General features: G+C 42.1%; 1 protein-coding gene across 1 annotated transcript; it reads right to left on the bottom strand.

The window, feature by feature from the left end:
• Window positions 1–1731: 1731 nt before the first annotated feature.
• Window positions 1732–2741, bottom strand: LOC111905327 (GATA transcription factor 9). The gene is made up of 2 exons (XM_023901022.2): window positions 2575–2741; window positions 1732–2428 (listed from the first exon to the last, which is right to left on the bottom strand). Exons 1-2 carry the CDS (start codon window positions 2680–2682, stop codon window positions 1811–1813), a joined length of 726 nt encoding a protein of 241 aa, XP_023756790.1. The 5' UTR covers window positions 2683–2741; the 3' UTR covers window positions 1732–1810.
• Window positions 2742–25502: the final 22761 nt, after the last annotated feature.

Genomic DNA, 25502 nt, shown 5'->3' on the forward strand with positions numbered 1-25502 from the left:
TAAAACTATTATTTTATTAGATAGTTAGATTTGTCAACGCGTTGTAGTAAGTTGTTTATAATTTTCAAACTTGAATATAAACTTTCAAAAGAAAAGAATAAAATAAGGAAATCCTTATTTTCATTGGGTAAATATTTTGTATAAGAGAAGGCTCTAGGTTTTTTTTTTTTTTTTTTTTTTTTTTTTTTTTTTTTTTTTTTGCAATTATGAAACATGTTTATTATTATTATTATTTTACGAGGATTTTTTTCTTATTTTTCAAACATGTTCTTTCTATGTTTGGAGTTGGTATTGAAGAAATATCAAATAAAACTTCTTTGAAATGGTGCTCGTTTTTTTTAAATTATACCTACCTATTTTAGATAGAGAGATAATTCTGCTTAATAAATTAATTTATCCATATTATTTTACTATTTGTGAGACCCATATATTATATGAGTTAATTTAAAAATAAATTAAATATAAATATCAAAATATTTGAGACTTTTGGTATAAGAAAATAAAAAAAATAATAATTTATTATAATGAAATTTTTTTATATTTTAAATTTAAACAAATAATTTAAATAAAGAAAATAAACTAATAAACTTTAATTTTGAGAATTTTGAAATTAAAATGTAAGTTTGTTGGTGAAATTAATATATATTTATTACTACATTTATTAGAATTATTACATTAAAATCTTATGTGAAATTTAATAAAATAGAAAAACTCATAAAATAACATGTGTAAAAAAAATTAATTCAAAATAACCAAATTATGACATTGGTCAATTGAATAAAAATTAACAAATGGCAAAAAGATACTTTCATTTATTAAAAATGATGTTTTACTGATTTGCACGATAATTACAAAGATATTGTATTTGATTAATCAAGTAGAAAATATCTCATTCCTTTTTGGATAGAATGATCACAATAATTGAGTCCAAAATCGTCTTTTTCAATCTTTGGTCATTTTCATTATTTTACAAAAAAAAAAGATTTTTTCTATGCAAGTGTAATTTTCAAAATATTATATTTTCTATGCAACCAAATTGCCATATTAAATAATCCATTGAAATCAAATAAACCATTGTTTATTTAAACTACCTCACGGCATGTCTTATATTCCTAAATAAATCCCCAACGGGAAAATACGTACTCAAATAAGTAATCAAATACCTCTTGTGGTGTCATGTGGGAAAATTTTACTAGAAATCTCTATGAGGACTCTTGAGTACTTGTTTAAATATTGCGAATAGATTTCTATTTAATTCGTTTGCTGTTTAATATATATATATATATATATATATATATATATATATATATATATATATATATATATATATATATATATATATATATATATATATATATTCTCAAAATCACTAGGGTAAAATATATATTTATTATTCTATTCTTAAATCTATACCGTTTCAAATTCATTATTCTATTCCTAAATATACATAGCTTTCAATGAGACTTACATCCTCAACTTTTAACGGAGAAACAAGTTTTCTTTCGACTCCTTTACTATTAGGCTATAAGCATTTGATTATATAAATAAGCCATTCACCCATTCATTATAATAAATAGAGGGAATTCAAGTTCATTGTTTTATTCCATTCCGAAAATTGACCTGTTAGCAAATAAACTCTCAAAATAAAACAAACCTATCATTATCACAACCAAATTCGGTCATTTGTATATTATTACTAACTAGTAACTACTTAATTAATTAAAATTTAAGTTTTAGCAAAACTATCCATCTTCATTGATTTCTACATGATGGGTTAAGATGGAAAATTACAACTAAGCCCTCACTCTCACTAGGAAGAAGAAGATGAATTGGTAGAGGGGGAGGGCAAAAAAGACATTCTCATCTCCAACACTTTCCTATGAGAATTAGAATGTTTATCGCTCACAAAAGTAGGACTCTTGGCTGGCCTATATTCGGGCAGCAGCCTGCCCGACTTGTACCTCACCCCACATGCATTACACAGTGTTTTTGGTCCAAGTGGTCCTGCCCTCCATTGCGGGGTTCTTTGTGAGAGACAATGTGTGCATTTCCTTCCTTGCCCCTGCCCGCTGCTCCCTTCCTCCTGCCCGGAACCTCTGCTGTTAGGACTTGTACATTTCTTAGGGAAAATCATCAGCTCACTCTCAGCTAACCAACAAGGCGGTTGAAGGGAGTTAAGGTACTGCTGAGACCAGCATGTTTGGCTTCTCTTCCTCTTGCTTCTTGCCTTGCAAGGTACAAGTATTTTATGCGTGGAAATGGAATAAGTTTCGTTCACCTTAGGTTGAGGTTCTGCTGATGTGTTTGTACCTTCTGCAGTGGAAGTTGTACTTTGGGGTTTTGCTGCTGGTGGCATACAACTCCCACTGCTAGATAAACAATCCTCCACAAAAATTGACAGCCATTCCATGTTAACATCATCTTCTTCCTGAATTAAAAAAGGTACAGCATTAGTTGCATGATGTACATCTCATTACTGGATTATTGCATGGTTGTAAATAGTTGTAATGGATTTGGGCATATTGAGGTTGTACTCAAAGGTACAAGTGAGAAAGAGAGAGAGATGAAATGTACCATGGAATGACCGGAAAGAAGATCGTCAAGGCTGCAAATAAGGTGTTGCTCAGGCGGATAGTTGGTCGGAAGTCCACCGGAAACGGGGATATTCTGGCAGATATCCATAAGAAGTTAAAAGCTTTTGAAAACAGAGAGGTCGAGTGAGAATAATAATAGCAAAAAATGGAGCAAGAATGTTGTTATTTATGGGGGGAAATTGCTGCAAAGTAAAAGCTTTTATCTTTCTTTTTCTTTTTTGTGTCGGCAGATAAAATGTAAAGCAAATTCAAATTTCATCAATCAACTAGAAACCCCACATAATGTCTCTCTCAATGAATAGACGAATGTCAGCATAATATAATTATGGGTAAAAATAATTATATTTAAAGTAATATTTTTATATATTAATTTAATATAAGATATTGTAATCTTTTAAGTTATATGATAAGGTAAATATTTATATAATTATAATTGTCTTTACCGATAAGTTGAGTGTGAAATTTTTTTGGATATAATTGTCAATTTAACGTTATTTTAAGGGAACATGACATTTTATTTTGTAGCCATGTAAACATTTTTTTTTAGGGAAAATGACTTATATGGGTAATTATTTTTTAGGGAAAATGACTTATATGGGTAATTATGTTTCAAAATCGTTCAAAAAAATATCATTCAAGTTTGGTGTGTTCAAAAAACACCATTCAAATAAAGCATTTATACAAAAAACACCAACGAAGTACATTTTTTGTTCAAATTTGACATTTGGTAACCGGCAATTACCGATAAAAAATAAGTAAAGGAAAAAAAAGCAATAGGAAAATGACTCAAAGAGGTAACTATGTTTCAAAATCGTTCAAAAAACACCATCCAAGTAAACTTTTTGTACAAAAAACATCAATAAACTATATGTTTTGTTCAAATATTACCCACCGGTAACTGGTTCTTACAGGTCAAATGATAACTTGGCTTAACTATTATGACATGACATAATAATGATTGACAAAACAATAAATGATATATTCCTCCTTTAAAAACCGATTTAGGGTTTCTTCATGAACGAATGACTTATTCTTCTCCTATGATTGCTCGTCTTCTTGTAAAGTGATGATCTCGAACTCAAGTCCAAAACCCTAATTCTTAACTTAAGGCAAAAACGACTCCTTTACCCCTGCCTCAATAGACCTCCCTCCCCCTAAGGCCCAAATCCATAAAAAGCCCAAAAAGGCATCTAAGCCCAACTACAAGGCATCTAAGGCCTAATATGGCCCAAGAACCCCTAACATGGCCTTAAGCCAAAAAAATGACCTGCTACAATCAGGTGGGCCCGATGCATAACTTAAACAAGTCCATTCATACGCCAAACATATGCTGAAGCCTCTGCGATCTGGATTTTATGCAAGTATGCCCGACATACTCCTACGTACGCCCATTGTACTCGACTAGGCTCAAGAACCGCCAATCTTTCGAAGGCCATAACTTCTTCATTCTAAGTCCAATTTCGTTCTTTATATCCACGTGAAGGAAACGAGAAGCTCTACAATACTATCAACTCTCCCTTGCCATAAAACTTTTCTAACATAAACCCAAACTTCATAAAGGCTCAAACTGATACTTACTGATATGCCCTTGGGCTCAAACACAAACCGAACACTCAGTCCCTACCCTCGGTTGGACCTTAGAATGAAGAAATTTAATTTAGCATTAAGGTAACACTAAGAATTGCAATCTGAAGGCCATAACCCTCGGTATGGTTGTCTGATGCCTAAATTAGCTCCCGTAGATATAAAGAATGATGAAATCACACTTAGAATGAAGAAGTTATGGCATTCGGAAGATTGGCGGTTCTTGACCCTAGCCGAGTACGTTGGGCGTACGCTAGGAGTATGCTGGGCGTACTGGCTCGACATCCGGATCGCAGAGGCTTCAACATATGATGGGACTATGCATAAACTTGTTTAAGTTAGGCCTCAGGCCTACATGATTGTAGCAGGCCATTTTTTGGGCTTAAGGCCATGTTGGGGTTTCTTGGGCCATATTAGGCCTTAGATGCCTTGTAGTTGGGCTTGGATGCCTTTTTGGGCTTTTTATGGATTTGGGCCTTAGGGGGAGGGAGGTCCATTGAGGCAGGGGTAAAGGAGCCATTTTTGCCTTAAGTTAAGAATTAGGGTTTTGGACTTGAGTTCGAGATCATCACTTTACAAGAAGACGAGCAATCATAGGAGAAGAATAAGTCATTCGTTCATGAAGAAACCCTAAATCGGTTTTTAAAGGAGGAATATATCATTTATTGTTTTGTCAATCATTATTATGCCATGTCATAATAGTTAAGCCAAGTTATCATTTGACCTCTAAGAACCAGTTACCAGTGGGTAATATTTGAACAAAACATATAGTTTGTTGGTGTTTTTTGTACAAAAAGTTTACTTGGATGGTGTTTTTTGAACATACCAAAATTGGATGGTGTTTTTTTGAACGATTTTGAAACATAGTTACCTCTTTGAGTCATTTTCCTATTGTTTTTTTCCTTTACTTATTTTTTTACCGGTAATTGCCGGTTACCAAAGGTCAAATTTGAACAAAGAATGCACTCCGTTGGTGTTTTTTGTACAAATGCTTTACTTGGATGGTGTTTTTTGGACACACCAAACTTGAGTGGTATTTTTTGAACGATTTTGAAACATACTTACCCATATAAGTCATTTTCCCTTTGGTTTAAAATGCCCACGATATCTTTTTAGTCTTCTAAGGGCCTAAACTCGAGTTTTATGGGTTAAAAATGTCTTTATTTAAAAAGTAATGGGATAATTCGATTATCCTTGCCTTGTCATTAAATGAGATAGCCACGTAGTGACTTTCCTTGACAATGTCTTTGCCCTCTTCTCCTTCGATCGACGTCGACTTCTCCTCATCATCTTACTTATTCCCCCTTTCTATTCTCCATGGACGCTTTGCTGTCAAAGACCATCTATGATCCTATCTTCTGAGATCGAATTTTAGAGATTTTGAGATGGCACTCTAGATGTGTGCTTTGGGCCTTAACATTTGTTATCTCGAACTTCTCTAAAATTTTATGGATATACCTCTCTTATGAAAGTTTAAGGATCCTTAAAGCCCTGTATTTAACTATGTGCATGCTTAAAATCTATTTGGCAACCCTAATTCCTTCATCTCGAAGTGTCTGGACAACTGTCATTTCAACTTGTTGATTTCTTGTATGCCTTACCCAACTACCTACATATTATCAACGTAAAGCAAGATGATGATATGTGAGGACCGAAACTTCTTTTGGGAGCAACAATGATCAGTCTCACTTCTTCGATACTCATTCCTACTCATAAACTCATCAAACATCAAGTACTACTGCCTTAAAGCTTGATTTAATCCGTGTTGTATTTTATTTCAACTTACACACGAGGTTTTCCTTTCCAACAACTTGAAAACCTTCAAATGCTTCCATGTAATATCTTAATCAAGGTCATTATGCAGGAATGCAGTCTTTACATCTAACTATTGTAGATGTAAATAGTCCAAAGCCACAATATCAATGAATGAAAGGATTATGGTCATCTTTACAACCGGAGAGAAAATATCATTGTACTTAACTCCTTAATTATGTTGGAACCCCTTAACCACCAATATGGCCTTGTATCTTTTGCTCCTATATGCTTCATCCTTGACCTTGCATACCCACTTGTTATGCAATGTATTTGTAACATCCCCCTCTAGCACGTATCACAATATTGTCCGCTTTAGGTGTAACATCCATAAAATTCGTAAACATTTAAAACCTTTTCAAACATCCAAAATCCATTGTTTATTACAAAATGTTTTCAAAATAGTTTTATATCAGAGAATCCCAGAAATCAAAACCATAAAATTTAAGGAGGTGCACGATCAAGCCTTCGCCTTCCTGCGATCATCCGAAGTACCTGAAACAAAATCTAAAACTGTAAGCCCGAAGCTTAGTGAGTTCCCCAAAATACCAACGCCATACAAACCATAACAATATCATAACAAACAACATGAATATAGAGTTTTCTGCATGACTGGACCACCTAACCGACCTTCAGCCTATCTAGCCCACTCTCAGAACCTTCAGCATGTCTGGAACGCCCGATCGGGGCTTCAGCCTGTCAAGACCGTTTTTCGGGCCTTCGGCCTGACTGGTACGCCCCGATGGGTCTTCAGTCTATCCGGGCTGCCCTGGGTCTGTTGGCCTAGAGCACAAAGTAGGATCGCCTCAACCCACCCGCAAACACACAATCAATAGATAGATATTAAACGCTTGCTAGCGTGTACAAACAGTCATTCAGATCTAACATATCACTAATCATAACATCATCCTATATACCAGGTTACAAATCTAACAGATCACTATACATAGCATCACGCGATAACCAAGATAACAATCCAAAAAGGCTTGACCTTGGTGCCTTCGACGCTGTTAGCATAATGAGGAAAACTCACCTCAAAAGTAGCATTAACTGTCGAGATCCAACTCTCGAACCACAACTCCGAACTTAACCACCTACGACCACCATGTGAATCATTTCATTAAAATCCCAAATTACCAAAAAATACCCTTAAAGTTAAACTTGGTTAACCTTGGTCAAAATCAGAGTCAATATTCAAGGTCAACAGTCCATGTTGACCCTAACTCGTCGAGTGCATCCCTTAACTCGTCGAGTTTCTTCATGTCACAGAAAGTCGTGAAAATCTCGAGTCAAATCGCCGAGTTACTAGAGCAACTCATCGAGTTCTTCAACATACAGAAAGTGGGAAAACCCCCACCAACTCGTCAAGTTAGCAGAGCAACTCGTCGAGTTTTCCCAACCTTAATGCATTCAGACGCTTCCAAGTGAGTTTAATGCTCCAAACTATAGATATGGTCCCCTAGGACTGAGATATCACGTAAAGTTGCTAACTTTACCTCCATGCATGGCATCAAAGGGCTAGAACACTCAAATAAGGCTTATCAAAGGACCTAGGGCATGAAGTGTAACACCCTGTTTTGAAAGTATTCATTTATGGATTTCAATGGCCAAGGCTAAGGGCGTTTTGGTCTTTCAAGGGTTCGGAGTTTCATTCGAGAAGTTTTGGGCCGAGGTGTGTCGCTAGAAGCTTAGGGCTTCTCGCCAACTTTTTGTGGATATAAAGTTCGTCGGAAATGGACTCGGAATGAAGGAGTTATGACACTTTGAAGATATTGGCAATAATGGCCCTTATGGAGAAAGGTTCGCATGGAAGGCCATGCATGCATTTTGGAACGCGCGTGGGTACGCCCAGTGTAATAGGGTGCATGGTCGCGGGTGCGTGGAGGGCGTACGCTCAACTTTCCTAAAACCCTAATTTGGGGCTATGACACTATAAAAGGAACATTATGCTCAAAGGGGCCAGCCCCAACTCATCCTTAGGCAGTCTCCACGAAACCCTAACCCTCCTTGAGTGTTATTGAAGCTTTGGTGGTCATTAAGTGAGCATTTTGGGTGTTGTAAAGCCATTTCAAAACAAGAGAAGAGATTAGCAAGGTGGTGGATCGAAAGGGAAGCTGTAGATCTGAGATTTTGGTTCCATTTTAGACCATTGTGAGGTATCAAGTCTGAAACTTTCCTTAAGTATGCTTAGATCTATGTTAATGAAAGTTTTGGGTCTTTTTAGTTCCAAGATTGGACCTTTATGTCACAACTCGTCTTCTAAGTCAAGGGTTGCCACCCTTAGTGTCATATGAGCCCCATAAGTAGTAAATTTCCAACATTTAGGACTCCTTCGTGTCCATGCATGAGATCTAGCCCTTGGAGTGAAAGCATGTTGTCACTTTTTTTTAGTTTGGGCTTGTTTGGTGGATTGCAAGTCACCAAGTTAGCGACTTTATGAATTAAGACATGCAATAAGACTTGGATCTGAGTTTGTGGCCTCTGGATCAGAGTATTAAGCACTTAATAGAATTTTGGCTTAACAGGGCTGTACGTTGGGCATACAAGGAAGTATGTACGGCGTACAAGCCATCAACCAGTACACTCAGCGTACCTAGGAGTACGCCCTGCGTACTCTGCCAGTTCGGGTTTTGAGTAATTGGGCCTCAGTATGGGCTGTGTTTTGGACCTTGGTGGGTCATCAGGAGTCAACGAATATGGGCCAATTATATGGGTTGGGCTTAGGGTAAGGCCTAATAAAGAGATTGGGCCCAATATAGCAAATTGGGCTATTAATGGGCCACTAGTGGGTTTGGGAAGCTTATCTAGTGTTGGGCCTTTTATATTATGCTTTGGGCCTTAGTTAGGGAACAAATTGGGATAGGGGTAAAATGGCCATTTTACCCTGAGAAGGACTATTGAATTGGGCCGAGTGATTATTTTGATCTTGGTAGCTCGGGGAGCCGAAGGAGCAACAGTTCGGGTATTGTCAGATAGTAGTGTGAGGGATATCAACAAAGTTTCAGCAGTACGAGGTGAGTTTCCCTTTGTGTGAATGGGTCTACGGCCATAATGCCGGTCCATGTAGTTTATGAGTAGGAAGACCCGTGGGTTAGCCCTAGGCACTATATGCTAGAGTGTGATTCCGGATCAAGATCCGATGTCGGGCGAATACCCGAGGAATGGTTGCATGATAGTTTATACTTGTTGTCTGTGTGATACTTGTATGTGCCTGGTAGGGAGGTGAGTGTGGGCGAGGTCCCGTATCTCACTATTAGCATAGTACAGATGGGGTTCCGTATCTCCTTAGTAGCAGAGTAGGGGTGAGGCCCGAGATAGGAGAGAGGTGAGTGTGGGCGGGGGGCCATATCTCACTAATAGCAGGAGGGTGGACGGGGTTCCATGACTCGTTAGTGGTAGGCCAGGGGTGAGGCCCTAGTTAGGCGAGGCCTTAGATCAGGAATACTGTAGAGTGTGATAGCTGTTTGTTGTGTGTTATGTTATATGTTGTATGTGTCTAGTAGGTGAGGCCCAAAGACAGGCGGGGACTAAGAGAAACAAATCTGTGTACCGAGCGGGGCTCGATGCCAGGTGGGGCCTGATGCCGGAGTTACTCCGATGCCAGGCAAGTTCCGATGCAGCGGGCGGGGGCCCAGTATGTGGTTGTATGTGGTATGTGCTAGGTTGGGGAACTCACTAAGCTTCGTGCTTACGGTTTTCAGTTTTGGTTTCACGTACTTCCGATAGCGGAGGGAAGAGCTCGGGGTGATCGCATGACACACACACTAAAGGGGTTTTAGCCTGGGATGTTTACTCTGATAAAATAAAATAATGTTTTAGACATGATACTCTAATGTGATATGTTTTGAATGAATGATTGACATTTGTGGTTTATTTATTACCTTAAAAACGAAATTTTTGGTCATGATTTTTGGGTCGTTACAAGGTGGTATCAGAGCCTTCGTTTGAGGGATTCAGATACACTCTCGGGTGTGTCTGAACTCAAACTGAGGACTTGGTATGAAAATTTTCAACGAAAATCATTTTTATAAAAAGGAACTTTGAGAAAAAGATAAGAATTTTGGGAAAAGAAGAAAAGGGTGTGGTGCATGCAATCAGCCGAGCGCAAGTAAGTTCTCCCAAATTACCCATACATGTTTGTTTAAATATGATATGCTTATGAGAACCGCATGCTAGTTAGGGCTAGGGGAGATGCCTTTATATGTCGTATGAGCTGGTAGACTTGCATGATAGTGCTGAGTAGTCAACGATAGGTTGGCCTGATGTATGGTACTTGTAGCCATGAGGATATTGGATGTCATGCTGGAGTGAGAATCGTAATTGTTATTTGTAACTGCGATGTGTATGTTTTGAAAATTATATACGGTTAGGATCTTATAGCCTTAGAATAACTGATCTGACCTTATTTTATGTGGACTTAGGGTAGAGTCTATTATTCGACAGTCTATTAGATCCTGTTTTGTGTATAATTTGCATGCATAAGGCAGCCAACAGCAAGGGTGGATGTGGACAACATGGGTTATGGTATATGGGCCGAATGTTTTATGATAGTTGTGGGTCGGAGATTTCCCTAGGGTAAGCCTAGGATGAGGTTAGCGATAGATGTTACCTGCTTGCAGGATGTATGTGTGGTTTGATTTTCCTTTTGTCTAAATGATAGCTGCTTTCTGCTTTATGGGATTCTGAGTGTGGGAATTAGCCATTAGGTGAATGCGTCAAGTCACATGTGACCAGGGTTGAATAATCTCAGAGTGTTGGAGTTGGCCCTATTGCGCAACTCTTGTCTGAGTCTAACCGTGGTAGGGACGAGTCCCTTACTCAAAGGATTATCTGAGCCTCGTCACATGTGATGGTATTCAGGTAGTGGCTAATTGGCATTATAAAGATACCTTCAGTTGCTGAGAACTGGGTGCGGGTTGGAGGTTACCCTAAGGCAAGCTGTAACGCCCGTAGATGAGGGCTAGTCAATTTAGAGACGATAAGCGTCAAAAATGACTTTTTTGTAGAAGATTATTTAGGATGAATAATCTTAACTAAGTTGTAGTATATGTTACAAGGATTCCGTACATATAAAGAACGCCGAAATCCGAGTTATAACGAAGAAGTTATGACTTGTCGAAGTTTCGCGACAGAACCGGTACGACACATCGCGACGTAAAAAGGTGAATTTACGTTAGAGCTATATTTAGCCTTAACGATCTAAAAGAAAGTGTTAGAGTTCGTTAAACCATGAGCATGCATAAAAAGAACGTCCAAATCTAACTTCGTATTTGGAAGTTATGATTTTTCTAAGTTTCGAATTAGCGGTGTGCAGCCCGAATACTCGATTTGAGATCGAACGGTTTTTAGCCGAAACAATCTAAAAGAGAATCGAAGATCTCGTTAATAGTAGTAAAACGATAAAAAGATAGGCGAAAACGGACGTCGGATGAAGAAGTTAGGAATTTATAACGGAGTTTTCCTGTCCCAACCTACTAAAAATAAATAATAAAAATAAATTCAAAATTAGCCGACGGAGTCTAAACGAAAGTTGTAGAGTGTAGTCTCACCTACGCAGGGATATAAAGAACGTCAAAAGCGGAGTTCGTATGAGGAAGATATGAATTTTTGAAGTTTATTAAATATTTTCGATATTTAATTTAATTATAAAATAACCGATATTATCCATGGGGGGAGTCAGCGAGCTGATCCACATTACGCCCAGCGTAATGTAAATTTACGCCCAACGTAATTGGGTTTCCAGCCCCCTATAAAAGGGTGTCGAGGGCAGCCGAGTTCTTTGCTCATTTCTTCCCTTTCTCTCGCGTTTTTGCATCGTTTTTGGTGCAATAATTATCCCGAAGCCCCGGTATCATACCCGAGCCCCAAAGCAAGTCCCGAGGCCCCGAAGATCCCGAGAAGTGTAATTCCCGAGCCGAAGCTCTGACCGCGAGGAATCCGGTTTTTGTGAAGATCTCCCACATCTACCGAAGAATACTACTTCTACAAGCCGTAGTGCTGTCCGATCATCTTCTGATCAAGTGAGTGTGTAGTTACATTCTTCTAACGCATAAATATTAAGTATTTGCTATGAAATACGAGCTATGTGTATAATATAAAGTTGTTTATATGTGTGGGTGTATAGTCCCTTTCATAAACACGGGTATAATACAAGTATTGTTTGAATGTATTAAGTATATGTTTGGGTGAGTGTGTGGTTACTTTCTTCTAACACATAAATATGAAGTATTTGTTATAAAATACGTGCTATGTGTTTATATATTGTTGTTTATTTGAGATGAGTGTGGAATGGATGTTTTATATAGTTTTTAAATGAGTTAAACTATATATGTATTTTATACCTACAAATATGTTGGGTAGAACATGGGTAGATGAGATAGTTGGTATGTGATAAAATGATGAGGTATGAAAGATGATTAAGAATGATATTGGCAGATGCACCAATTAGAGAATATCATAATACTAGCAGATGCGCTTAAGAATAATATCGGTAGATGCACCAAGTAGTGAATGTCGTAATCCTGGCAGATGCGCTTATAGGATAATCCTGGCAGATGCGCTTATAGGATAATGTCGGCAGATGCTCCTAAAAGAGAATGTCATAAACCTGGCAGTCGCGCCTCATAGTGTATGACGTAATTATGGAAGAGGCGCTTAAAGGATGATGTTGGTAGATGCGCCTTATGTAGCAATAGATTTTGTGCTAATTCCTTAGGTCAATCCTTAGGGATGAATGAATGGCGGGTAGTTGAATTCTTAGGGTAAAATCCTAAGAAATAAAGAAGATAATAGGGATGGGTAATTGGGTTGATTGTTTGATGGTTGAATTTAATAATTATATTATTGTGGGTTGAAAACCCTATATGCTCACCAGGCTCCCAAGCCTGACCCACTCAGTTTTCTTTGTATCACAGGTATCGATACGAAGATATATTTCACGGAGAGATTAAAGGAGATGTAAAATCTTTAGTGTAAATAAAGTAAGTTCTGTTTATGCTTATGTGTCTGTATCGGAACATGACATCCCGAGATTTTGTTATATAATGAAAATACATTTCTTTAAAGAAATGCTTTGATAAATCTTTATCATATTTTGGGAACAAATTCCGCAACTGTTTTCTTTAAAAAATTACTCTGATTTTATAAAACAAAGCATAAACAAATCGGTCTTTTCTGGCTATGAAATTGGGGATGTCACACAAGCCTAGGATGTGAGTATTGTTGGGAGCAGTAGTAGTAAAAATGGACTTGGTGGAGTCGAGGCCATCCTTGAGGAAAGTACAAATAGATGTGGAAAGTAGTAGGGGCCCATACTACTGAAAGCAGAGGATCTGTACTCAATTCAAGAAGGGTTGAGATAAAACCAGGGAACTTGTAGCGTGTGTGATCCCTCGGTAGTGATGCGTATTCTGATGATTGTTATGTTATGTTTTCAGCATGGTGACATTGCGCGAGAGACCAGTGGGCGGATCAGGCGCCGGGGAGGGATCAGGCTCAGGATCAGGAGCCGAGCAGCTGGAGGAGCGGATGAGGGAGTTGATATCGGCTGAGGTTATGCGCAATATTCTAGACCAGACTCCTGTAATCTTCGGATCGGTCAAGGAGGGTATTTTAGAGCTTCTGGATGAGAAGCTGGGGGCTTTCTGCACTGAGATGATGGCTATGGTGGGGGCGCGTACACTAACATTCAGAGAGTTCCGGGCTTGTGGAGCTCCAGATTACCATGGGTCCAGGGACCCCATTGCTAGCAGCAGGTGGTTGGCCAGTGTTGCCAATGCTTTCCGTACGAGCTGGTGTCCCGAGGGGGACACGGTCCGACTGGCCTCCTGTCTTCTGAAAGACTGAGCATGGGACTGGTGGGAGGAGGTTGGACATACTATTGGTGATGATGCCGTGTTGGACGCGATGACATGGGCTGATTTCTCGGCTAGGTTTAGGGCCGAGTTTGCACTAGTTATTGAGGTGCAGCAGTTAGCATGGGAGTTTCAGGATATGCAGCAGACTACAGAGACAGTGGCGGAAATCACTGCGAAGTTTAGGGAGAGGGCTCTTCTCGTTCCGCAGTATGTCGCGGACGAGGAATTGAACAAGGCCCGATATCACGAGATGCTAAGGAGTGACATCAGGGATTTTATGAGCAGGTCCAGCTGCAAGACGCTGGAGGATATGATTGCTCAGGCTAGGGAAAGGGAGATCGATCTGGAGCACATCAGAAAGAGGAAGTCGGGGGAGGTGCAGGTAGCCGCAGGTGCAGGCAAGAGACCCAAGGGGTCGGATGTGAGATCGAGGGATTATATGGGCCGCAGTCGTTGCAGCAAGTGTGGCAGGACGCACGAGGGTGCGTGCAGGAATGGTAGTCGGGGTGATTCAGGCTGCTTCAAGTGCGGCCGGACTGGTTATTTCAGCAGGGATTGTACTGCTACCACCACTCAGGGATCAAACCTTATATGTTTTCATTGCAGTTAGAGGGGCCACAAGAAGGCCTAGTGTCCAAGTTTGTTTCCGGCAGGACAGGTTATGACACCTGCCCCTGCGACCTTGAGGATCATAGACGACCGTCAGGGCCGAGCAGAGGCGCCTGCGGTGGGGATCAGGGCTTTTCAGTTATCTACTATGGAGGCGCGAGCAGCACCGGGCGTTGCAGGTGTGTATCTTTTGCTTTCCTGTCAGTTTTATTTATGATCATATTGGTATCGTACTGCATCTATGTTAGCAAATGTATGTTAGAATTCTATTTCTTTTTGTGTTCGGATCATATTCCATCTGCATAACATGGGTTCTCGGGCAGTAGTTCATAGCAGTACCCCCATTCCTTCATGGGCTGGTTTCCGAGACGTAGTCGATGTAGCGGGTGAGAGTGGGACTCGGGGAGTGTCTTGTTAATCTGCATGAGTGGATCGGGTTGTGTATTGTTTAGTTTGGAGCTCCAGCGATGGTAAGCATGGCTGGCAGCAGATCTAACTTGGGATGGAGAAAAGGATTGGGAATCCTTTCCAAGTCGGAACCTGTAGGGATCTAGTTGAACCGAAGTGGGGGAGAACCCTCCAATTATTCAAGAGCAGTAGCATGCAAAACCTGGAGGAGTTAGTGACCTTCGAGAAGAAAAAGGGAGAGCAGTCTGATGGGCTACGTAGGCAAGGGAGTGCATGGATTGGGAGTTTGAGCAACCTCCCAATGATGAGTTTGAGCAACCTCCGAATGATGAGTTTGTATATTTTGATAGCTGAAGGATGGTTTGAGAAACCAGGTTGGGGGATCGACCACAGGATTCGAGTAAGTCGGAATGTAAATCATGCGATCGACACAGGATGCTTCGGATTGTAGTTAGTGGCAGAGTCAACATGAAGAGTACGGTAGGACTGATGGATAGCCGCAACATTGGCTAGTAGCTAGTTAAAGGAGTGTGGGCGTGGGCCCGTATCTCCTAATTAGCGGAGTTCGGGCGAGGCCTGTGTCTCCTAGTTAATATATCGGAGATCGATAAAGGGGAGTCGTTAAGTTTCAGGAAGGTTTAGCCCGTGTTGTTCTAGATGGGTGAGACCCGAGGGCGTGGTCACTCAGTAGTATGGATTGGGTTGGACCCGTGGGTGAGGCTCGTATGTTAGTAGCGGTACAGGTGGTACATGGTAGGGACCTTAGGGTCAAAATAGGGGATCGAGGATCCCAGGACTTGTAGAGCCAGTATGGCAGGTTAGATAGAGCAGTTTCATTCGGAAATCGCTGGGAGCGACTGGGTGTTTAAGCTTGGGTGCAGTGACCGGTGGGAGTCTGATAACCCAGATTATGGCAGATTAGTTGGGACCAGGGTAGTCTCGGTTCGTCCAGAAAGCAGACAAGAGATAGTAAGGCCCTCGGACGGGGAGTACCGAAAGGATTGTCGGTTGGGCAAGAATCGTGCTCTCAGGATTGTTGGTGATTAGAAGTGGTGTGGAGGTTCTCATCTTTTTGGATTATTTTCGGGAGGTCAAGGGAAGAGGTTCTTTGGGGATCTGACCCAGCAGGTGATGTGGGAAGGAATGTCGTAAGCAGATTGTAGGATAGTTGGTCATAGCAGACTTCGAGGACGAAGTCTAGTTTTAGTGGGGGAGAGTTGTAACACCCTGTTCTGAAAGTATTCATTTATGGATTTCAATAGCCAAGTCTAAGGGGGTTTTGGTCTTTCAAGGGTTCGGAGTTTCATTAGAGAAGTTTTGGGCCGGGGTGTGTCGCTAGAAGCGTAGGGCTTCTTTCCACCTTTTCGTGGATATAAAGTTCGTCGGAAACGGACTTAGAATGAAGGAGTTATGAAACTTTAAAGATATTGGCAATAATGGACCTTATGGAGAAAAAGTTCGCATGGAAGGCCATGCATACATTTTGGAACGCACGTGGGGTATGCTTAGTGGACTCTATGTCTTAACGAGTGGAAATCGTCGGGGTATTTGTGTAAATAGGTATAATCCATGTAATCGTAGAAACTATCAAAATGAAGATAATAACTATAAGTATACAAAAAAAAAAGAACCCTTTTTTTGTAATCCCTATGATGCAATCATTTTGTGCTACAGCCCTTCCTATCTTATAGAAAAGGATCCCATGATCCTGGACCGATCTTACCTGGGATCGCAAATCCCAAATTTGTCTATGAAGAGCGGATCTTACGCCCAGCGTAAGCTGGGTTTCGCCCAATGTAATAGGGTGCGTGGTCGTGGGTGCGCGGAGGCGTACGCCCAACGTACGCTCAACTTTCCTAAAACCCTAATTTGGGGCTGTGACACTATAAAAGGAACATTATGCTCAAGGGGTCAGCCCTAACTCATCCTTAGGCTGTCTCCATGAAACCCTAACCCTCCTTGAGTGTTATTGAAGCTTTGATGGTCATTAAGTGAGCATTTTGGGTGTTGTAAAGCCATTTCAAAACAAGAGAAGAGATTAGCAAGGTGGTGGATCGAAAGGGAAGCTGTAGATCTGAGATTTTGGTTCCATTTCAGACCATTGTGAGGTATCAAGTCTGAAACTTTCCTTAAGTATGCTTAAATCTATGTTAATGGAAGTTTTGGGTCTTTTTAGTTCCAAGATTGGACCTTTATGTCACAACTCGCCTTCTAAGTCAAGGGTTGCCACCCTTAGTGTCATATGAGCCCCATAAGTAGTAAATTTCCAACCTTTAGGACTCCTTTGTGTCCATGCATGAGATCTATCCCTTGGAGTGAAAGCATGTTGTCACTTTTTTTTAGTTTGGGCTTGTTTGGTGGATTGCAAGTCACCAAGTTAGCGACTTTATGAATTAAGACATGCAATAAGACTTGGATTTGAGTTTGTGGCCTCTGAATCGGAGTATTAAGCACTTAATAGAATTTTGGATTAATAGGGTTGTACGCTGGACGTTTAAGGAGGTACGCACGGCATACAAGCCATCAGCCAGTACGCTCAGCGTACCTAGGAGTACGCCTCGCGTACTCTGCCAGTTCGGGTTTTGAGTAATTGGGCCTCGGTGTGGGCTGTGTTTTGGACCTTGGTGGGCCATCAGGAGTCAACGAATATGGGCCAAGTATATGGTTTGGGCTTAGGGTAAGGCCCAATAAAGAGATTGGGCCCAATATAGCAAATTGGTCCATTAATGGGCCAGTAGTGGGTTTGGGAAGCTTATCTAGTGTTGGGCCTTTTATATTATGCTTTGGGCCTTAGTTATGGACCAAATTAGGATAGGGAAGGACTATTGAATTGGGCTGAGTGATTATTTTGATCTTGGTAGCTCGGGGAGCCGAAGGAGCAGCAGTTCGGGTATTATTAGATAGCAGCGTGAGGGATATCAACAAAGTTTCAGCAGTATGAGGTGAGTTTCCCTTTGTGTGAATGGGTCTATGGCCACAATGCCGGCCCATGTAGTTTATGAGTAGGAAGACTCGGGGGTTAGCCCTAGGCACTGTATGCTAGAGTGTGATTCCGGATCAAGATCCGATGTCGGGCGGGTACCCGAGGAATGGTTGCATGATAGTTTATAGTTGTTGTATGTATGATACTTGTATGTTCCTGGTAGGGAGGTGAGTGTGGGCGAGGTCCCGTATCTCACCATTAGCATGGTATGGATGGGGTTCTGTATCTCCTTAGTTGCAGAGCAGGGGCGATGCTCGAGATAGGAGAGAGTTGAGTGTAGGTTGGGGCCCGTATCTCACTAATAGCAGGAGCATGGACGGGGTTCCATGACTCGTTAGTGGTAGGCTAGGGGCGAGGCCCTAGTTTAGCGAGGCCTTAGATCAGGAATACTGTAGAGTGTGATAGATGCTTGTTATGTGTTATGTTATATGCTGTATGTGTCCAGTGGGCAAGGCCCAGAGACAGGTAGGGCCTAAGAGAAACAGATCTGTGTATCGAGCGGGGCTCGATGCCGGGCGGGGCCCGATGCCAGAGTTAGTCCGATGTCGGGCAAGTTCCGATGTAGCGGGCGGGGGCCTAGTATGTGGTATGTGCTAGGTTGGGGAACTCACTAAGCTTCGTGCTTACGGTTTTCAGTTTTGGTTTCACGTACTTCCGGTAGCGGAGGGAAGAGCTTAGGGTGATCGCATGGCACACACACACCAAAGGGGTTTTAGCCTGGGATGTTTACTCTGATAAAATAAAATAATGTTTTAGACATGATACTCTAATGTGATATGTTTTGAATGAATGATTGACGTTTGTTGTTTATTTATTACATTAAAAACGAAATTTTTGGTCATGATTTTTGGGTCGTTACATGAAGGAGTGCCAATACTTGATAAAGATGACAACATTATGTCAAAAGGGGCCATGAAACATCCATATCTAAAACCATGGCCTCGTAACGTGCTCAAATCCAAGGATGGTCCCAAAATAAGCTAATAATGGCCATAACTTCTAAAAGAAGTGATCTAGAAGAAGGGATGATCAAGATAATGACTTTATACCTCCAAGTGGCTGTAACAACATTGAAATATCGAATCTAAAGCTTCTCCTTTCAATCTTGCACCACCAACTTCAAGCTCCTTCAAGAAAAACACCAATGAACACTCTTTAAGCTCACAAACACTCAAAATGGGGAAAGAGGCGTGATTAGGTTTTTCTCTGGACTAAGAGGACGATGAGGGAGGCCACAAATGAGTCATAAGTTCTTTAAATAGGGTGCAAAACCCTGAAAATTAGGGTTTTATAAACAACCGTCAACTCTTTGAGTTGGGGCCTTCTAACTCGTCGTGTAGATCTCGAGAGATACGCGACTTAATATACTTCTACACGACGAGTTGGAGCCTTCCAACTCATCGAGTTGCTCTGAAAATATAAATAATAAGATTTTAAATTCATACCTGAATATTGGGATGTTACAACTATCCCCCACTTAAACTAGGATTCGTCCTCGAAGCCTGTTGTGGCGAACAATTCCGGGTAATGCTCCTTCATCTCGGCCTCCGGCTCCCAAGTCCACTCGGATCCCCTCCAATGCTCCACTGTACCTTTACCAAAGGTATCTCCTTGTTGCGCAAGACTTTTATCTTCCTCTCTAAGAAATGCACTGACTTCTCGACGTAATTTAGGCGTTCGTTGACCTGAATGTCATCAAATGACACCACCACATCCTCGTCTAATAAGCATTTCTGCAATTGCAAAACGTGGAAAGTGCTATGAATCTGATGGAGCTCCTCCGGAAGATCCAATCTATACGCCAATTTGCCAACCCTGGCAATAATCTGAAGCCGTCCAATATATAGGGAACCTAACTTTCCCCTTTTCTTGAAGCGAATCAGACCCTTCCAGGGTGAAACCTTCAACAGATCCATGTCGCCGACCTGAAACTCCAACTCGGATCAGCGCCGGTCGGCGTAACTCTTCTGCCGACTCTGAGCAGTCTGCAATCACTGCCTGATCTGCTGAATCTTCTCTGTAGTCTGTACAACCATCTCGGTCCGTCCCATGACCCGGTGACCAACCTCACCCCAACAGACTGGGGTACAACATCTCCGCCCATACAACAGCTCGAAAGGTGGAGCACCAATGCTGGGATGAAAGCTGTTGTTGTAAGAGAACTCCGCAAGGGGTAGGTAGGAGTCCTATCTTCCACCGAAGTCAATAACGCAGGGCCGCAACATATCCTCGAGGGTCTGCTCACTTTGCCCATCAGTCTGTGGATGATACACGGTGTTGAAATGCAGTCTCGTGCCCATTTCCTCATGGAACTTCTGCCAGAAACGGGAGGTGAATCGAACATCACGGTCTAAGACAATAGAGATCAGCACCCCATGACGAGCAATGATCTTGCGAATATATACATCGACCAACTTCTCGACCGATGAACTCTCCCGAATGGCCAAGAAATGGGTGCTCTTGGTCAATCGATCCACGACAACCCATATAACATCATATCCCTTCGCCGTCCTCAGCAACTTGGTGATAAAGTCCATCGTTCTGCTTCCATTTCCACATGGGAACCTCTAGAGGCTGCAGCTTGCCATGCGGCCTCTGGTGCTCGACCTTGACCATCCTGCAGGTCAAGCACCTCTCGACGTACCTAACGATCTCTCTCTTCATGCACGACCACCAGTAACTCAAACTCAGATCTGGTACATCTTGGTGGATCCCGGGTGAATAGAGAATTGCGACTTATGAGCCTCCTCCAACACGATCTGCCTAACCCCACCAGACATTGGAACCCACACCCGAATGCAACATGTCAACAATCCACGACTATCCTGAACGAATCTGGTGATCTCGCCCCTGATCCTCTCAAGCTTCCAATTCCCCTGCCGTACACCCTCAACCCGAGCCTCCCCGATCAGGTTCACAAGTGGAGAATCCACAAATATCCTCATACACGTTGCCAGAACGAAAGATCCGGACAACTTACAGCTTAGGGCGTCTGCGACAATGTTCGCTTTACCAGGATGGTAAAGGATCTCGCAGTCATAATCCTTGACTACATCTAGTCACTTGCGCTGCCTCATGTTCAGGTTCGTATGATCCATAATGTGTCTCCAGCTCTTGTGGTCCGTGTAAATGGTACAATGGACCCCGTAAAGGTAATGCCTCTAGATCTTGAGAGCGAACACCACCGCTCCCAACTCAAGATCGTGTGTGGGGTATCTCATCTCATGCGGCTTTAACTGCCGCGATGCATACGCTATCACTTGTCCTCTCTGCATGAGGACCGCTCCTAATCCGGTGATGGATGCATCACAAAAAACCACAAATCCTCAACTCCTTTAGGGAGTGTCAAGACTGGAGCCTCGCGAAGTCGCTGTCGGAGGGTCTCAAATGTGGTCTACTGCTCAAGGCCCCACCGGAAATCCACCCCTTCCTCGTCAGACGAGTGAGGGGTACTGCAACCTTTGAGAAATCCTGTATAAATCTCCGGTAGCACCTTGCCAATCCCAGAAAACTCCTGATATCCAAGGGAGATTTCGGAACCTCCTACTGCATCACCACCTCGATCTTGGCTGGATCGACCAAATTCCCCTACTGGTTTACGAGATGTCCAAGGAACTGAACCTCTCGCAACCAAAACTCGCATTTTGAGAACTTGGCATATAGACATTCTCGCCTTAAAACTCCCAATAACTCACGGGGATGATCCTTATGCTGCTCTCTGGTCTTAGAATACACGAAGATGTCATCGATGAATACAATAACTGAACGATCAAGCATCGGCCTGCACACCCGGTTCATCAGGTCCATTAATACCAATGATGCTTTGGTGAGCCCAAACAACATCACCATGAATTCGTAATGTCCGTAACGAGTCCAGAACGCGGTCTTCTCCATGTCCTACTCCTTTACCCTAACCTGATGGTACCTGAACCTCAGATATATCTTGGATAACTAAGATGATCCCTACAACTGATCGAAAAGATCATCTATCCGTAGAAGCGAATAACGGTTCTTCACCGTCAACTTGTTCAACTCCCGGTAATCAATGCACATCCAGTGTGAACCATCCTTCTTCATGCCGAAGAGAATCAGTGCTCCCCACGAAGACCTGCTCGTACGGATGAACTGCTTGCCTATCAGCTCATGCAACTGAGAACACAACTTCTGCATCCCAGGTGGTGCTAATCGGTACGATGCCTTGGCAATAGGGGCCACACCTGGTACAACGTTGATCCTGAACTCAACCTGCCTCTCCGAGGGCACCCCGGGTAACTTCTACGAAAACACATCAACGAACTCTCTGACGTCTGGAACCTCTGAAACCGATACCTAATCCCTAACCGGCGTATCCACCACATACCCCAAATAACCCGCACACCTTTATGAATATACTATCGAGCCCTGGCAGCTAAGCGGAACCCTGAACCCAACCTTGTGCCCTCACCGTAGATAACCAGTTCTCCCCCACTTAGGGTTCGAACTATCATACGCTGACCCTTACATTTGATCATGAAACCGAAGCGACTCAGCGAGTCCATACCCACTATCACACAAACATCCCCCATGAGAATCGGAATCAATTCAATCAAGAAAGATACCCCGAAGATCTCTAGAATGCAATCCTGATAGACTGAAGAAGTAGAAATCCTGTGTTCATTGGCGATGGAGACTCGCAACGAACACTCTAGCTCTCCTAAGGGCGAGACAAAAGACCGACTTTCCCTGAGTCAAACAATGCTAGAGCAGGTAAGGAGTTCACTAAGAACGTATCTAATATAGGTATAAACACATAAGCAGAAAACACATATAATCAATAAGATAAAGGATAGAAACATACCAGCCACCACATCCGGTGCTGTCTTGGCCTCCTCGGCTGTAAGCTGAAAAGTGCGTCCCCGATCCCTCGGGGGCTCTGCTCTACCCTGACTCCCGTAAGTAATCCTCAATATACCCGACACTGGAGCTTGTTCCGGCCTAGCAGTGAGCAATGGACAGTTGGTCTTCACGTGACCAACCTGATCGCAGTAGTAACAGATCCTCATATCGTGAACCGGGGCTAACTGGCGGCAATTCCTCTCAAAGTGCCCCTCCTTGTCGCACTTGCGGCACACACCACTGGATCGAAAAACTCCATAATGACCCTTCTCCCACTTCCCACAAGTGTGGCCGCGTTGGCTACTACACCTAGAATCGACGGTCTTGGACCGCTTCGACGCAGGCTGTAACTGCGCCGGGGCCTGCCTCTGCTCTCTCAATTGCACCTCAATCTCAAGCTCACGCCTCTTAGTGGCCTCCTATAACTCTAGTAATGTATCACAACACTGTGTAGCAACGAACTGTCTGATGTCAGTCTTGAGCATGCTCAGATAACGAGTCATCCGAGCCTGCTCGGCAGCAAACTTCAGGCAAAACATCGCCCTTTCAGTAAACATCTGGGTGATTTCCATCACTAACTCCGTACCCTGTCTCAAATCCAAAAACTCATGTGCCCTATCAATACACATAAGCATAGGCGAACACTCAATCCTCACTCCTAGAGGAAGGCTAAACATCTCACGACTGGCCGACTGACCCCACACAACTCACCCATGAAACTTACACCAACGCTGCAGCACTCGTGTATGCTAGCCATACATAACGTTGGACCCTATAGACATTTGAATATCTGATCCTACCCTAATCCCTACATCAGACAAGAACATGAAATAAGTCCAAACCAAACATTCTCAGGCTATAAGGTCTTAATTATGTACAACTATGATGCATACACTAAGCAACCATAGTAATGATGTTAATTTCACATAAGGAAAAACCCTAGGCTATCAGGGATCATATAATCAAACAATTCTATCATGCAATTCCTGAAGATCCCTAGCCTATCACTAGCATGTTGTTCTAACATATCACAATCTCAAATAACAGTATGGTATTTTGGGGTCTACTTACTAGCTCCGGCTGATCATGCACATCTCATCCTCCTTTAGTATTTTGAAAACCATTTGAAAATCATTTTGAAAATCCTTTCCTTAGTTTGAGACTGGATTCACACGAGTGTTCCTCCAATTTACTCAAACCAAGGCTCTGATACTAACTTGTAAGATCCATAAAATTCGTAAAAATTTAAATTTTTTTCAAACATCCAAAAACCATTATTTATTACAAAATGTTTTCAAAATAGTTTCATATCAGAGACTCCTAGAAATCAAAACCATAAAATGTGAAGAGGTGCACGATTAAGCCTGCGCCTTCATGCGATCATCCGAAGTACCTAAAACAAAATCCAAAACTGTAAGCCCGAAACTTAGTGAGTTCCCCCAAAATACCAACTTCATACAAACCAGAACAATATCATAACAAACAACATGCATATAGAGTCTTCAGCATGACTGGAACGCCTCACCGGCGTTCAACGTATCTTGCCCACTCTCCGAACCTTCAGCATGTCTGGACCGCCCTACCGGCCCTTCAGCCTGCCTGGACCGTTCTTCGGACCTTCAGCCTGACTGGTCGCCCCGATGGGCCTTCAATCTATCCGGTCCGCCCTGGGTCTGTTGGCCTAGACCACAAAGCAGGACCGCCTTGACCCACCCGTAAACACACAATAAACATGTAGATATTAAACTCTAGCTAGCATGTATAAACACTTATACAGATCTAACAAATCAATAATCTATCCGAGCCACCCACGGGTAGATGTGTTTGACGGGGATGTCGAACCCTATAATGGGGGGTGAAGGTGGGTTACACCTGATCCCACATCGACTTGGAAGGAGAACAAAGCGTTTCCTTATAAGAGGTGTCGATACCTTCCTTGTCACAACACGTTTTAAATCCGTAAGGGCAATAGATCCCATAATAACTCTGAAGTTAAGCATCCCCGAGCAAGAGTAATTCAGGGATGGGTGACCCCCTCGGAATTTTTCATGTCGGGAGCCCAAAGCGGACAATATTGTGATATGTGCCATAGGGGGATGTTACAATCTTATTCTTTGTTGGTAACTTAACAAGATACCAAGTCTCGTTCTTTTTAAGTGAGTGTAACTCATTCTTTATCACTTTCTTCCATTGTATGTAGTCTTTAAAATTCAATGCTTCATGATAAAAAAAATTGGTTCTCTGTTCTCTATCAGCAAGATGCAATTCGTTGATGGAACATATTGCACTAGAGAGTAGCTCACTTGAGTGGACCATTGGAGAATTCTTGAAAGCGTAACTTTAACATATAATTATGCGGGGTTGCTTTCATATGAATAACAATATGAGGCGAAATTGCCATCAGATTTGCTCCCACTCACTCTGGTGTTACCATAATTCTTTTCGCTATAATTCCTTTATGACTCTCCACTATTACTTGCAATGTTGGAAGCACTTGCATGATCATCTTCTGGAATTTCGTCAAACTCCACTTGTTCTTTAGCTCTGGTGTTCTAGTTTCAACTTTCAGGAGTTATGATTTGGTTGGATGTAACACCCAAAGTTTTGAAGGCCAAGAAAGGAAAGAAAACCTTAATGTTAAGGGGCGACTCGGCGAGTCCGAGCGGGATCCGGGTCGAGGAGTAAGTGACCGACTCGGCGAGTCGGCCAAGGTGACTCGGCGAGTCTGGTCTGTGCGTGGAAAACCCTAAATTCGGGACTTGGAGCCTATATAAATCTTCT

This window comes from Lactuca sativa, chromosome 6 (assembly GCF_002870075.4).
Source record: "Lactuca sativa cultivar Salinas chromosome 6, Lsat_Salinas_v11, whole genome shotgun sequence".
Lineage (NCBI taxonomy): Eukaryota > Viridiplantae > Streptophyta > Magnoliopsida > Asterales > Asteraceae > Lactuca > Lactuca sativa.